At 38.3% G+C, this 16,565-nt stretch overlaps 1 protein-coding gene across 3 annotated transcripts; it reads right to left on the reverse strand.

The window, feature by feature from the left end:
- Nucleotides 1-935: 935 nt before the first annotated feature.
- Nucleotides 936-16,485, reverse strand: mtmr9 (myotubularin related protein 9). Of its 3 annotated transcripts, none has more exons than XM_066677084.1 (11): nucleotides 16,404-16,485; nucleotides 15,205-15,387; nucleotides 14,853-14,961; nucleotides 13,517-13,642; nucleotides 13,164-13,337; nucleotides 12,851-13,068; nucleotides 12,064-12,225; nucleotides 8,865-9,006; nucleotides 7,089-7,309; nucleotides 6,338-6,489; nucleotides 936-3,172 (listed from the first exon to the last, which is right to left on the reverse strand). In XM_066677084.1, the coding sequence occupies exons 2-11, from the start codon at nucleotides 15,384-15,386 to the stop codon at nucleotides 3,009-3,011; spliced, it is 1,650 nt and encodes a 549-aa protein (XP_066533181.1). In that variant the 5' UTR covers nucleotide 15,387; nucleotides 16,404-16,485; the 3' UTR covers nucleotides 936-3,008. The 3 variants fall into 3 exon arrangements, with proteins under 3 accessions (XP_066533181.1, XP_066533182.1, XP_066533183.1); XM_066677085.1 differs by lacking the exon at nucleotides 16,404-16,485 and adding an exon at nucleotides 16,126-16,172; XM_066677086.1 differs by lacking the exon at nucleotides 16,404-16,485 and adding an exon at nucleotides 15,594-15,712.
- Between the last annotated feature and the right edge of the window lie 80 nt (nucleotides 16,486-16,565).

Genomic DNA, 16,565 nt, shown 5'->3' on the forward strand with positions numbered 1-16,565 from the left:
AACAACAAATGAGTTTCTGCGGTAATTAAGAGAATAAAAACTTACAGACAACTAAAATTTCAGCCAGATACAAACAACAGTAATTTTTTCCTTAAAAATACCGTTCCACATTAAAGACATGGAGTTTCTGAATGTAAATGAACCAAAGAGAACAACGTTTCTCCACAATCATAGATGTCCCCTTTAAGTCATTCTTAGGAGTTGACTATTTTCTGCTACATAAATAATCTAATACTGAATAATGTAAACAGGGGCGGCACGGTGGCGCAGTCACACAGCTCCAGGGATTGAAGGTTGTGGGTTCGATTCCCGCTCCGGGTGACTGTCTGTGAGGAGTTGGTGTGTTCTCCCCGTGTCCGCGTGGGTTTCCTTCCACAGTCCAAAAACACACGTTGGTAGGTGGATTGGCGACTCAAAAGTGTCCGTAGGTGTGAGTGTGTGAGTGAATGTGTGTGTGTGTGTGTGTCTGTGCTGCCCTGTGAAGGACTGGTGCCCCCTCCAGGGTGTATTCCCGCCTTGCACCCAATGATTCCAGGTAGGCTCTGGACTGACCGCGACCCTGAACTGGATAAGTAGTTACAGGTAATGAATGAATGAATGAATGAATAACGTAAACACATTCATTCTGGGGCAGCCAACTCATTTTTCTATGAACACCAGCAGTTTCTTTAATTTGCAGATGTGTGTTAATGGCACATCAGTTGTGGATTATGTAAAGGTGGGTAAACACTGTTCCTCCACTACCCTCAACCCAAATTTTTCTGTTGTTTATAAACATCGAAACAGCAACCTTCCCAAGCCCACTTCTGTAAATATTAGGCCACAGCTGCCCCTTGATCCTTTCCAGAGTTTGTTATATTGTTTGTTAATTTGTTATAAATTATTGCAACTGTCAAAATCACTGCACTGAAAATAACAATGTTTTATCTGCTCTTTATTAATGGATTGTGGAAATAAAATGTGCATACAACATTCATATTTAATGCCCACAAAATGTAATTATACATGAAAACCACATAAAAAAAAAAGTTAATTGCATAATTTTTTACAAACAAAACACAAAATAATACAAAAAAGCATAGATTTCACTTCTTCAAAAAGCATTACAACTAGACACATGTAAGATAATCATAAAGTGACAAATGGCATCTCTGCCAGGAATGCCTAAATAATTTTCAATTACTACTTGAAATAAAGTATGCTCTGATTAATCAGTGACCAAATACATTACATCACAAAATATTTGGTTAACATGCTTTCATGGGTGTAATTCTAGACTGTTACATCTTCAAAACTACCACTAAAGAGTCAAACCATATATGGACACCTTTGAGGTAATGAATGTACTTTAATTAAATGAGGAAATGTTATGGGAATGTAGCAGGATGAGGCTTTACCTAATGATTGACAATGTTCACAAAGGCCTGATACTCCTAAGCCTGATTTGTGGAGTCCATATGTAAGTAATATATATTTAAATATATTTTGTTAAACCAAGATTATCACAATGAACCATTATTGTAGCTGTTATACTTTTAGGAACATAACCCTCGTTACACAGTCAGTTTATCCATAACACCCCAAACGTGATCAGGCACAAAATCTAAAATCTGTATCTGTATAATGGTTGGCAATAATGCACCTACAAAACAGCAGAGAAGACAATGAATGACACATGAGTGGAATCTGTTTGTAAAATATTTGGATCCAAAAGCATTGTTTACCCTGCTACATGTAAAAATATATAACTATAGGATTGATTGATGTAAATCCACTGCTATGTAAAAACAAGAAGAAAAAAAAGAAAACAGCTGAAAAGTTAAAGGTTTATGAGAATAATGCTGATATTTTTTAGCTTGGTGGTATGTAGGGAACAAGTCTCCATTTATAGCTCAAAAACAGCATTACAGTGCAGTTTTTAAATCTGTTTCACATTTGGCTTTTGACATTACAATAAAAAATAAAAATAAACATAATAATAATAAACACACTAAAGATTTGAATAATCCAATGTGGGTTTAGGTTAAACCAGAATGAGATGACACTGTGTCAAACAATCAGAAAAAACCCCACAGCTAACTCTTATCAACCAAAAGGGGGTATCCCAAAACTAGATAGAAATGCTTTAAATGAAATGGTATGTTATAAGCAGCTTTCTGAAATGATATTTGTAATAATTCATTCATCCCATTATGTTAATAATTGGGAGGTGAAGGACTGGAAGTGTTTCCTCCAAGCCACTGGAGTTCAACCATCGCCACAAACACAACATCAGCGTAATGCACAACCTGCTGGGGAGAGAACACTGAATGCCAGTTCTGTTTTGTCAACTAACAGTCGACTGCATTTGTACATAGTGCAGAGTTACTGGCTAAAATCAAATCAGTCACACCCTTTTCCCTTTTTTAGAAGACGATTCATACACTGTCAAACAATTAATTACAGTTCAACACCAAATGATTGGCCACAATGTCACAGAAATAAGCAAGCAGCTATAGACCAACATACAATGTCCATGGCCCTGTGTAGCAGAAAGCAAAAACTGTTGCACAGTTTAGTGTAGGCACCCAAATAGCCACCACTACCTACTGACCATCAAGTAAGTAGAGGCTAGACTTAAGCCAGTATATTTGTTTTTTTCAGTAATCGTATTTAGTGTCTGGAAAGTGCTCATAGGGCTCATACATGTGATAATAGTGTTAGTATAGAGTGAGTACATAACTGCACTGGCACATTACCAGATTCAATGAATTAGTCTATGTAATGTGAAGGCCAAATGCAAGGGTGAGAATTCGAAGGGACACAAGACTAAAGATAAGCCACACAGAAGTTGAGAAGCAAATGGATAGAGCCAGATTCTAAGAAAACAGCAGTAATGGCGAAAGACTATAGGTTATGTGTATGTGTGTGTGGACATGTGTGAATAGGACTGACTAATCTCAGAAGTGCTGAAGAGGAACTCCAATGAGTTCCGCTCTTGTGAAATTTCTCAGTACCATGGAGCTGTATTATGGAGTCTGCAGAGGGCTATCCTGTGTCTCAAGTTGGGCCAGCTGTCTTCTTAAGCTGTTAACTTTATTCTGCAGCTCCTTATTGTATTCAATAATATGGACCATTTCCTCATAGGCTTCATCCAGACATTTGGTAGAGCGATTCCATCGTAGGAATACACCTATAAGAAAGTGGGAAATAGTGAATACCCAAGTAAAATTACAGTGGTTTATAAAATGTACAAAAATAATTGATCAGCCATTACATTAAATCCACCTCCTTGTTTGTACACTCATTATCCATTCTCTCAGTTCCACTGACCATAAAGGTCACTTTCTATTTCTACAATTACACACTATAGTCCATCTGTTGCTCTGCTTACATTATTTACCCCCTTTCTTACTGCTCTACAATAATCAGGACCCTAAACGGACCACCACAGGACAGGTAAGATTTGGATGGTGTAACATCCTTAGTACTTCAGTGATTCTGGTGTGGTGATGGTGTGTTTTATATTTTGCGCACATACAAATGGATCAGACACAGCAGAGTTTCTAGAGTTGCTACTTTTGGTAAAAACCTCAATGTTACTACGTGGCTGAGCCACTAGCCAAAAATATTCAGCCAACTAATGCCAATACACACTGTGTCACTGCAGCACAGAAAATCATCCACCACTCAAACCATATAGACTCCGTGATGGTCCCATGGGTGAAAGAAGGCAAACACATTATGCAGAGCGACAGGTGGACAACATTCTGTAATTGTATAACGACATAGTGCTCCTGTACAGTTAGTGGAGCTGAGAGAATGGACAGTGCAGAAACAAGTGGGTTGTCATAATGTTTTGAGTATTAAGATATTTATTTTCTGACTTACACTTCAGAGATTAAACAACTGTATGCCATATATAATCTACTTCAAAATGACATTAAAAAATACTTTAGAAAATGAGTATACACAAATCAGCCTTTAAAATTAACCTGAGACCAAAACATGAACATAGCAAAAGAAGAAATGCAGCCATGTTATGCAAGAATGTTTATAGCTCAAAATGGTAAGACACAAATAAGCCCTTGTGACTAGTCTCATGATGCTAACGCAGTTTACACCTGTCACTAGGGTCTCATGCCCTTTGGGTAAAGTGAGAACAGTATGTCATGGTTGGCATTACCAGCCACCTTTACACCATTGTTTTTAGTGAGGTGAATAGGTCATATTACTGTACTCTAAGAACAGACAGCACTTAATGTTTATAAGACTTCTACAAATAAGTAAACAGTGCCATCTGAGAGCAGAACATGGAGTGTTTTATAAAATTTATTTACATTATCATTTTTGTGAGGACTAATTTTCAGAATAATTACACACCTTTTCAGCCCTCCCCCTGAACACTGTAAAGTGACATTGGGTTTGTGAAAGGCACTATATAAGTGTAACATTTATGTTTTATATTATCATTACTATTAATAAATATTGCAATGAGCTACTCACAACAAGTGCTTATGTGCCTATTCTCATTGCTGTGCACTTGAGGGTGAGCATTAATTCTCATTTATAGGAAAAGGTACTCCAACAGGTTGTTCAGAATAGGCTTGTTTAGACTGCGTGAGAATGGTGCTGTGGTGTTTGATCCTTGTGTTACAGACCCATTTTCATTTAGACTCCATAAAGAGTGTTCCATTCTGGACAGCTAATTATATGAGGACGCAATACATAAGATAAAATGTGGAGGTCGATGCTATTCTGTGTTACTGATGCAGACCTTGCCTAGTTACCATTACCAAAGAACCACAGGGAATAACTCTACGTTTAGAGTTTGCTTAACGTTCATCTCTTCCTCATAGTCTCAAATGTGTGTGACCTCTATTTAGAAAGGAATGAGGAATGTTCAGCCTACAACACACTTTCTTCATGCTCAGAGTAGGTGGGAAATGCAAACTCTAGGTTAAACTTGTCTGTCAGTGGGTTGCAAAATGCTCCAATGACAGCCCAAAAAAAAAAAAAAAAAAAAAAAAAAAAAAAAAAAAAAAACCTGAACCCAATGACCTCTGAAGCTACAATAGCATTTACTGTAAATTTTAAACTTTAACACAGTTAACATTCACTAATCTAATTTCTCCATCCATAACAGGAAATTAAAATGAAAGCTTAAATGAATATCTTATATTTAGAAATACAAATGCATGTATATTTAATTAACCTTTAATTACATTCTGCACAGCCTTAAAAGTTTTCAAAAGAGACCACAGCGAGTGTGCAAGTGTCCTGTCACAACCAATGCTGTTTTCTTTACTTAATATTACCACCCAGTCAAAAACTATTCGCTGTGTGTGTTGGTCTTCAAAAACATTTATTTGGTAGTTGATAAAATACTAATGTGTGTTGAAAAATAAAACACAAAATTGCTCATTAAAAACAAAAACAAAACAAAAAAAATAATTAGGTATCCTCCATTGTATACAATGGACACGAAGCACTTGATGGCTAATAAAAAAAAATCAAATGCAGGAAGCCAAACTACTTTACCCCTCCCAAAAAAATCATCTTGCTTAAGAACACAGTTTGACAGTACTGTTTTCATAAAGGCAGAAAATGTTCACAGGAACACAACATACAAATATATTGCAACAGGAACCTGTTAGTATACATTCTGGGAAGCCGACCAAGCTAAAATACATTAGTCACGAATCAAAGTCATCATGAGAAGTATATTTGTTTAAACTGTTTATATGAAAATGTTAGTCATCAATTATAGTCTGCACACATTATATGTGCATCTATAAATATATAAAACTATAAAACACTAACATATTCTTAACTTAGTTTTCTAACAAGCCCGCTAAATAAAGTCATCAAAATGTACTGCACTGCAATGGCCCTACATCGATGCACTGCTGCCCCCTAAAGGTTACCGAAGACAAGTTTTTAATTACAAAAGTTCCTAACATTTCACCCGGTGAAGAGAAGTACACACATATTTATGTGAAAATTAAGAGAATTTGAACAATTACTATAGCTAACCAGGTCCATTTCTTGTTCTATTTGCCTTTTGACTACCAGGATGTTACTGAATCGCTGGGAGGTTGTTTTGGACAGGAATATTGTGCTTCAGGAATAGAAAAATACAATAGATATTTGCTGTAGTAATATTGTATGTTAAACGTCTAAAAACAACAGATATCAGAGCATCAATCTGGGTAAACCCAATCCAGTTTGAATAAGATGCATTTACAGTTAGAGACAGATGGAGAAAAAGAACACTCACACAAAGAAATGTAGACACAGTATTCACCAGCAGGGCTATGTGGGTTAAGCAGTGAAAGTACATGAGTCTAGTTCTCACCTTCCCACAGTAGCAGGCTCTGCGGGGCCACAGAGGGCCAGATGACTAGGCTGTTGGCCTCATACAGTGGATTAATGAAGTGCTCCAGCTCTTGAGGCCTGTTCACCCAAGACCACAGAGACACCGTCTTTCTGGACAACTTCAATTTCACCCTGGATCATTAAACATATTGAAAACACATAGATAATTTTACAAATACATAAACCTCAGCAATTGTTGCTTCCAGGTTTAACTACAGGAAACATGACACCAACGTATTATAAAGACAACATTCTCATATTACATATTTGAAGCTGGGCAATGATTACATTTATTGTTACAAATGTATATATGTTGTTGACAGTGTATACTGTGAATGCAATCTGTATTTAAAGAACACTGACCAGTTGAAAGTCCTGTGACTGGACTTTGTGCATAACACTATGTGAAACATTCATTCATTAATTCATTATATGTAATCACTTATCCAGGGTCGTGGTGGGTCCGAAACCTACCCGGAATAACTGGGCCCAAGGCAGGAACACACCCTGGAGAGGGTGCCAGACCTTCACAGGGCATATGTGCAACTTTTTAAAAATCACTGTAATCATTGTTTCCAATAGTATTTTTAAAAGGTGTTTTTGTCTACCTCAACTAGAATAATTTTAAAAAACATGTCAGGTTTCTGAGACACATTGCATGGACCAAAAACAAGATAGAAATCAGACATCTCAAGAAAAATTCTGACAATTGCAATGAATGTGTAACTGACCTCTCCGCAGCACTGTTTCCCAGAAAGGTGCCGAACTGGGACGCATAGGCATGTTCGAAAAGCATGACCAAGAAGTGCTCATTGAACTGGAAGGAGCAGGGGAACTGGCGCAGGATTTGCCACACGCAGTCCAGGAACAGCAGGAACACTGGGGCCTCGCTCCGAGGCTTTCCATTAGAATAGGAAGACTGAGCACAGCGGTGCTGGAACGGGTGACCGGCCTGTAGTCATCAAAACCGACTCAGAGTCAATTTACACCTTATTAAGCTGTAATTTAAAACTATAAGACTTTGTAAACATCAAATGCTTAACCATATTACAGGATACACTTTGCCTGTAATATAAACACTATTTAATTAATGCATACAATACTAAAAAACTACTAAATAAATAGCCAAAATGCTCTCATCAGACCTCTGAGAAAGGGGTGAGTGTGATCTTAATATTGTAATGTACATGCATGACTGGCAGCCCTCTAACACTTTGTTTACGTTACACACGGGGAGAATCAGAATGAGCGCTGGGTTTACTCACTCTGAGGCTCAGAACAAATAGTGGGTTTACTCCATGTGAAGCTCCAAATTAACTCAAGAATTGTGTAAGGCTTGGAACAAGCCGTGTTTATTTGGTGTAAGGCTCGAAATATGTGCTGGGTTTATGCAGTCTGAGGCTTGCTGTACCTTAGCCCAAGTGAAAGGCTGCTGAGGCTCTTAACCCGTTTTAGGACCACTTTCAATGCTAGTGCAGTGGATTGTCTTACTGCAATTGACCAAATATCAGGTGAGTATTGGCTTTGTGAGTGATCTGGTTTGAGGGAACGTACTTCAGTGAACATATATATAGCTAACTAATTTAGCTTTATTTAACTTGTATGTGACACAGCATATTAAGAGTAGATGTTTTCAATTGCTTTTCCAGTCTAAGATATGGCTCAGGCTCAACTTGTTTCCTTTTGAGCCAGACTTCCAATGATTGCAAATTCATTGGGTTCACGTTAATCTGGAAGTCAGCAAACCTCCACTCAAAGACGTACTCACATGTGGAGTTTAGTCCCAATATTTACAGTATATATATCATTCTTCCCCTTACTTTCATGTAATAAAATGCTAATTCAGGCTGTCAATGATTATGGAGAGATTCAGTATCTGGAGCACATGTGGCGGACTATGACTGGATTCAGATTCAGGAAACCAGAAGCTTCCTGTTCTCACAGGAAGGCGACAGATGCTGGAAGAATGATTTTAGATTACCTCAGCAAAAAATGAAATTAACCTCAATGCCTTTGTTTCACACTCTCTTTTTTGGCAACTCAGCTGAATTTCTTCTGAGCAAATTCAGCAGCATAAGGCTTTATGCAGGTTTTATGTTACCTTAGTGGTATTATTGTTGTTTAACAAGTAATTTTCTCCAATTATTCTTCATCATGTAAGAGTTTATTGTCTTATACAAACACTTAGTGACCTGCATCAGAGACTCTATATTGAATCTGTTTTAAACATTAACACCACATGCGAGGTACTATCTCTATGAGGCATCAATTGGTTTATTCAGCATCTACAAAATAACAAAATTTCATTGTTCATCTTATGTGAATTGCACTTGAAAAACAATTAAATAAATCATGACATCCATCATAAACCTTTTTACCTTTACTTGGTTTAAAAAACTGATTGGTCAGTTGCTTGGAATTAACAATAATGTTCTTTAAAGAGAAATCAGTGAAGTCATATTTGAAATGTAAATCACCAGCAAATTATTCATAGTATTCTTCCTCACCTGAAGCCACTCTCGCTCAATTAGGGCCTGGAAGCCACGAATGGTTCTGCAGTCTGGCTCCAGGATAATTTGGGCCAGAGATGTCACCTGGAGCGTGGAGTCTGTGCCTTCTGTTCCATGGACTAATACAGATGCACCCTCTCTGAGGACACAGGCAGGGACAAATATAGAACCAAACTAACAATAATGTTACCCTTGTGAATATCTGTCACTACACATTAAAATATATATTGCATCCTTTGTGTCTAGGAAATTTCTACACCAAATCTGCAAATACCACGTCACTATTTAAATTAATTAATTCCTTCATTCATTGTCTATAACTGCTGATCAATTTCAGGGTGGCGCTGAGTCCAGAGCCTACTTGGAATCCTTGCGCGCAAAGTGGGAACAAACATAGGAGGGGGCGCAATTCCTTTGCAGGACGACACACACAAAATGTTTTAATATCTGGCATGTTCAGAGGACATTCATTCTAGTCGAATTAAGGTTAAACCAGAGCTTTGTGTTGAAACAGTAGTACCACTATGTTATTCATAAAACAGTGCTTAAAATGTGAACAGTCTGTGTGGATCCAAATTAATCCAAAGTCTTCCACAAATTCACCATTAAAGGCCATAAGGAAATAAGCTAAATTTGCTCAAATATATGACAAAGCGCAGAATTGATCCCATATCCAAAGACCCAGCAGTACAAAGCACAGTAATGAGCTGTGTGCCAAGATCAGTGTGGAGCAAAGCAGTACCAGGGTTCCATGAATTTAATGATGATTGTAGGCTAGACAACAGCTAGCAATTATCATTCAAATGGGCTCTGCAACAAGTGCTGCACAAAACAAGGCAATAACAGACTTGGTAATTAGCTCAGAATAGAACTACCAGTGAGAAAACAGTAATTAACACAGTCATAAAACTACTTATATGCAGTTTTTTTCTAAAACGAGTCTTAAGATTGGTGAGTGCATCTATGCAGGAGAGAGATATCTGTTTATTTAAGCTGAAGTGTACATATGTGCAAGAAGCAATGAGAGGGGGCTGGGTTATTTGTCTTTCATCACAAAGAATATCTATACTTAACTTAATATCTATACTATACTTAATAAAACATTCATTTGAACCACTTTATTACTATACAAAATTATACCGGTTAATATTTAGTGTTATAATTCCCGCAAAATTATTCCTGTCTTCTTAGTCTGAAAATGAATGATTTTAAATTTGAGTTTTGCAAAAGCGTTTCAAACCTAGGGATAAGAGAGACAGAACAGAGATGCCCCTTTCACACATGCATCCAAAAATGTTCCGGACTTTACCCGGAGGAGCTGTATGTGTAAACGCGACCACCCACAACACTCGTCCTGGACGTTACCCAGGCTTTATCCTGGTAGAACCCTAGTAAAATCACCAGGTAAAATCTGAGTGAGAGCCTGTGAGAACGGAGCGTGAAATATTCCACAGTTTCTCCTGCATACACTGTGTAGGCGTTGCTCCATGCATAAACTACGTGTTTCATTTCCTGCTGCAAGAGTGTGCCCGACGCAGAAAATCTCACGCTGTCAGCTGCATGTGTGAAAGAAATTCTCCAGAGTTCATGTGTGAAAGGTAAGAGGAACTTAAGGTATTACCCGATCTCTGGTATTATCTAAGATATTACCCTAGAAGGGATTTCGGGTTTATGTGAGGTCGGTCGGACAAGGTCCTGGAGGGTGAGGTGGTACTTGAAGTGAGGAGGTAAAGTGCAAAACTAGCGCGGGGCGATAAAACAATATTGATATGTTTCGTGATTAATTTTCACTTGATAACGATGATAAGCTTTGGGTTAGAGCTCGATAAATTCCGATTTCTATTCCTGGTTAGTACAGCCAGCTACACGCTATCTGGCGCATATACTCATGGTATTACTGTAAATGAACAGGTGAACATGAACACAAGAAGGTAAACAAGACTGTAATAGGTTTAATTCAAGTGCTTGTGTGTATGTATTAAATATACATACATCTATATTAAATATGTTATAGTCTCCTGTTTGCTATGTGTTTTGGGGTGTATTTTGTTTGGTATGGCTACCCCCTGTCAGAACACAAGCACCGAAAATTTCTCTCGTGCGCAGGGAGAATCCGGTGGGATTTTCTTCACTCAAAGTGTATTTTCCTCCTGGGAAATGTTTTCCGGTTTGCGAGAGCACTGTTTGTTGCCTTATGTGGTTTTCCCTCACAATTAATTATTTTCTCTGCTCACAAATTTTTAATTGGCTCCAATGCCATGCTGTTTCTCTTAAATAAAAACCTGGAATTTTTCTCCCTGGGTAAGCTCCAGACCCACCACATCTCTGAACTGGGTAAGCAGTTAAAGGCAGTGAATTTGAGTAATGTGCATATATATGATGTATAGTAATGAACATTTGGTGTATTCAGTCTATATTTTTAGAAGGATGTCCTTTGTCACAATGTGACAAAATGTCAATATCACGATAAATATCGAGATTGATCAATATAGAAAACCTTATCGTGAAAATATTTTGGCCATATCGCCAAGCTCTATGCAAAACAGTGATTTATTGTGCAACGGCAAAACATAAAGAAAACACTATACAAAACAGAAATGAAACGGTATGGAAAAGGTATATACAAAATGTCGAGGTTCTGTCTCGGAAAGAGCAGCCACAAAGCTGGGACCTCTCAGTACGCTGACACCCTCCGTCAATGGCGGTTAGCAGAGTGTCCCAACAATAACCCCCCTTCTCTCCCCACATGGCCTCATGGGGCTTTTAAACCACAAGCTCCACCCCTGGATGAACCACTATCCTGGGTAGTGCCAATGACAAGAATAGTCATGACATTAAAAGAGCTCCTATGCACCATCATAAATGTGAATTGAAATGTCTCTATAATGACTCAACCGGTTATTGTATAAACCTTCTACTGCTAATGGCTGATGATTTCTATGTATCTCCAAGGTTTGACTAAAGAGAGCACGGCTCTCCTATCTCCACACGGTAGATCCTCCCGCCAGGGACAAGACCAGCTCCCTTAGCTGGCGACATCCTTTTAGGCACCCCGTCTCCCACAGGGAACAAAAGTTAAGTTCATTAAGTTTCCTTAAAATAGAGTCTTTGAGGGGCTCAAACTGGTGATGGGGTTACCTCTTTCTTTCTAGAATATCACAGAGACACAGAACGAAGAAAGAGTGCCAACACTGACCTGTCAATGCACTGAGCTGCCAGGCAGGCAGTGGTGAGGATCTCTTTAACGTGGCTCTGCCAGTTGGAGGCCTCCAGTTTGCTAAGCCAACGATCCATGCTGTTAGAATGATCATTACAGGCATCCACCAGTTTAATCAAACTTTCTTGCAGAATATTGGACCTGTGAGAGAGGATATCATACATTACAACAGTAGAAAAAAAGGTAAAACCCATTAGATTTTAATTCAAACCACATGATTTTCTGCTTAACACTTTCATAAAATACTTAAACATTCCTTCATAGTTCATAATAATTACATATTCTTGCTGTTCAAGTAATTTTGGAGTATTTGGTGTTCTATTCAATATGAACTTCTCACACAATGTGAAGGACTGTGTTCAGATCATGCAAACTAAAAATCCACAAAAATGGAGATATAGATTTTTCTAAGGACAGCAGCAATAGAGGGGTAAAATTACACTCTAGTTACTCTATCTGAGAACAACATTTCGAATAGTTAAAAATCCCTAAACATAATTCTGCTTTGAATTGTGTCGCGGAATACACAACTGCCTTTGGTTGAAGAAGATTAAATGGAAATTTGGAAGAATGATTTTAGATTAAAACACAATGCTCAATGCCCCAAAATCTGATCTATATTAGGCATTGACATCTGAACCATTATTTGGAACAGTATTTGAAAGCTAGCACCAGCACAGTATTTACATATTCCAGTAGAACACAATGCAATACCATATGATCAGTTCCCCCTAGTGTGTATGTTTTAGTAAGTGCAGACACTCACCTCTCGATAGCTTTGTGAATTCTTCTCCACTGTGGGTAATTGGCCTCCTGTTCAAACCCACCCCCGCGTGCCTTTGCCTGTTGTGCTACAGCAATAGTGCGTGTGTCAATGATGTAACCACGTTTTCCTGCACGAAGTGTGGCATTGATCAGTTTCTCATCCTCTTTACAGCGGCGCCCATTGGTTCCAGTGAGAGGCTGACCTGCTCGCATCATCACCTGACAACAAACAACAGCGCATTGTATTAAAATAGCTGTTTTTGCTGAAATTAACTCTGGCAAAATTACAAAATTCCTCAAAGTGTAAGGCTGACCATGCCATTCTTCTTGTGGTAGTAGCTGAGAACAGGGAAGCGTCCACCATGACGAAAAGCAGCAGCTTTGCAAAGAGTGTCATCATCGATGTCCTTCGGTACAGTCACAAGTGAAGGGTAGGAGGGGCAAACTGTGAAGTCTTTATTCACTTCACTTAGTCTCCATTCATCTGTCTGCCAGGACGGGGAGAGAAAAAGTTCTGTTTAGGCTGCGCTCTATAACATTTAAGGCTGTCACAGATTGTTCTGCAGCATTCAATTTTCATTGCAAGTATATATCCAATACATGTCTGAAAAGTGTCCATTTGAAAAATAGTCACAAGCCTACAAAAAAAAAATAAATGAGAACCTACCATTGACTCCAGGTCTTTGAAGGCCTCTTCTTGAGAGTACAAGTGCCAGCCATCCTCAACGATCTCAAACATAGGGCGGTAGAAGAAAGGGTACATCAGGGAAACTGAGTCAAGTGTTGATAAAGCCTAAAGAAAAAAGGTGATAAGACGTCAGATGTCAGACGTTCTCAACCTATGTTGACCTATGAACCTTTATTCCATAGTTAATAAAAATCAGACTTTGCTTTTGATTTCTGATTCAACAGAATATTTTATAGAATAAAACAAATTAAAATGGCATTCACAAAATGATGGGATATTTACCCTAATATTTTGGTGCACAAACGTTAGAGGCAATAACTACAAGTAATTGATTTCTGTAGCTCTGAATGAGACTTCTGCACCTGTCAGCAGATTTGGCGCACTCTTCTAAATAAACTGCTCCAGCTGTCTGAGGGTATCTTCTCGAGATAAATATTTAAGCTCATTCCACCAATGTTCATTAGGATTCAGATCAGGGCTCATAGAAGGCCATTTCAGAACAGTCCTTATCCTGTCAGCAAACCCATGACCTGTGACTGAGAGCTTTCTGACACTTGGCAGTACGTCCAGAATGCCTTGATAGTCTTGAGATTTCATTGCCTTGTACTGATTCGGTCACCCAGTACCAGACGTAACAAAGCAGCCCCAAAACATAACAAAGCCTCCTCCATGTTTCACCGAAAGTATGGTGTTCTTTCCGTTAAATTCTTCACCTTTTTCTCTGTGAACATAGAGTTGATGTGACTTGCCAAATTGCTCCAGTTTTGCCTTATATTTCCATAGAAAACTCTCTCAGAAGCACTGAATCTTTTAATATTCATTTTAGCAAATTCCAGTCTGGATTTGTTTTTAATGTTTTTTCAGAAATATACTTAGAACAAGCCTAATCTTTTTATCTGAGTATTCAAGCTCTGTCTAGTAATCGTATATTGATTCTTTGAACAAATGGGCATTATCTGATTGTTGGTTAACTCTGGTATAGCATTCACTGGCACATGACATACAGAAAATGAAAGACCTGAGAAAGCTCTTCAATTTCAATATTTCCACAAGAGAAATTATCCAAAAATAAGACTTGTACAAAATGCATGGAACTAAACAAAAATGTAATACAATCATACAGTCAATCACGGATGGCCCAGTTTGGGACTAAATCACCAATCTACCATCTTGTGTAAAGGTACACTCTGGAGGAGAAGTATGAATGAGGTCAGGTCTCAGACCAAATTAATGATTAATCATTCTCAGTTAAGCTTGTAATAAATCAAAAGTGAAAAATCTGACCACAGTTATCTTAGCACGCAATCAAATATACCTCAATGGAGCTGGCGATGTTGAGGCACTCATCCATGCCAGGAATGTCCAGCTGTATAATTCGAAGGTCTTTGCATTTCACAATAATGGTACCAAGAGAGCCAACAAATCTAAACACAGAATTTTAAAGGTGTAATCAATTGCTTCTTTCTCTCCTATTTGTAACAGCATTACTAATTTGCATTAAAACAATTATACATTTATCAAAATTTTGGTTTTGGACCTATCTATTAAAGGATTTCACTAATTTTCTTTTGTATTTTGGAAATTAAGATTTAACATATTCAGCTATACTGTAGTTTTATAAAAGCAAATCAAATATCACAGAACCACACCGTCACAGAAAAACCTACCTCTTTTCAATGGCATCAATGTTGGAGTGGAGCAGCCACAGCTCTTCTGTGTTGTCCTGTCGAGAGGAGAGGATGAGGTGATGTCCAGTCAGACAAAGAGTGCCCTCCACTGTGGGCAGGAACGGACGGTGGAGAACTACTCCATCCACTCGTGGGGTCTTTATTAGCTCAGCAAACTCCATTCTGCACACAAAATAGAAACAAAAGGAAATTGTAGATCCAAAGTACTGTACACTGATCAAAGTGGTGCCTGTGAGGATGTTTGATCCGGCCCACCAGAAGATTCCACAGCCCCTCAACTAATAAGAAGGCAAACATATTTGCATATAATTTTTTGAAGTAATTTGGTTATAAACTACATTTAAATAACAAAATTAAAACCTACCTACCATCTATTTTTGTGTTGTATTTTTGTTTTTGTGTACCTGCTAATCATTTTTCACTGGATGACACTCAAAACAATTTTGGACTACTCATCTGCCAACGTGCACATCACACTCTGCAGCCCTACCTTATCACCACTTCCAAATATAATGCAGTCCCACCACATCGATTCCTGACACAGGGGGCTTCTGGCCAATTGAGTATAGTGGTAAACATGTCCCTGCCCCGGCTTTTTATTGAAAGGTGTTGCTCGCATTAAATTAAAATTAAAATTGAAATTAAATTAAACATAGGGTTATAATTATTTAAACATCACCGCATTCTGACTTATATTTACATTGTACACAGAACACCAACAAGTATGAAAATGGGACTGGATTAAAAATACGGGTAATACTGAAGATATGAAATAATAAAAAATATCGCTATAGCACCAGCGACGGAAGACACGTTCAGTGGGCGAACGTCTGTTTACGCTAGCTTCCAAATCCAGAACACTGAACAGTAAAAATAAACCAAAAAGCAGTTAAAACGAACCTCGCCCGTTCGTTTACGCCACACACTGACAGAGGGAAGTATTGATACGAAGGTATTCAGGCGGTAATTTAATATCGGACTGATTTATTTGCCGGTTGTGTTGATATTAATGATGTATTTCGGCTCCGAAAGAGATTCAGGCCTGAGGGCCTTGTACAAAGACCACACATAAACATTTTGGACTGAGCTGAGAATCGAGGATAAATCACTTGAATATGTGTGAAATGTGTGTGTGTTGAATGTCGGTGTTAAATACAGTACATAAACGGTCTGTATACCTTTTCCTCTTGCTGTTGACTTCCACTTCTCCTGATGTTTACAGAGTGGCGGAGGGGTCAACTTCCTACATATCGCCCCCTACAGTCCTGGAGCGACACACAGACGAACAGCCCAGCAAACACACAACTTCCACACAACGTTGTATTTTAGTTGTGGTTATG

The sequence above is a fragment of the Hoplias malabaricus genome, chromosome 7 (assembly GCF_029633855.1).
Source record: "Hoplias malabaricus isolate fHopMal1 chromosome 7, fHopMal1.hap1, whole genome shotgun sequence".
In the NCBI taxonomy this organism is placed as follows: domain Eukaryota; kingdom Metazoa; phylum Chordata; class Actinopteri; order Characiformes; family Erythrinidae; genus Hoplias; species Hoplias malabaricus.

Coding starts and splice junctions, on each gene's coding strand:
- mtmr9 (XM_066677084.1), bottom strand. CDS start 15,386: ATGGAGTTTGCTGAGCTAATAAAGACCCCACGAGTGGATGGAGTAGTT. Junction 14,962..15,204: donor ATTGATGCCATTGAAAAGAG/GTAGGTTTTTCT, acceptor TTCTGTGTTTAG/ATTTGTTGGCTCTCTTGGTA. Junction 3,173..6,337: donor GAGCCTGCTACTGTGGGAAG/GTGAGAACTAGA, acceptor ACTTTCTTATAG/GTGTATTCCTACGATGGAAT.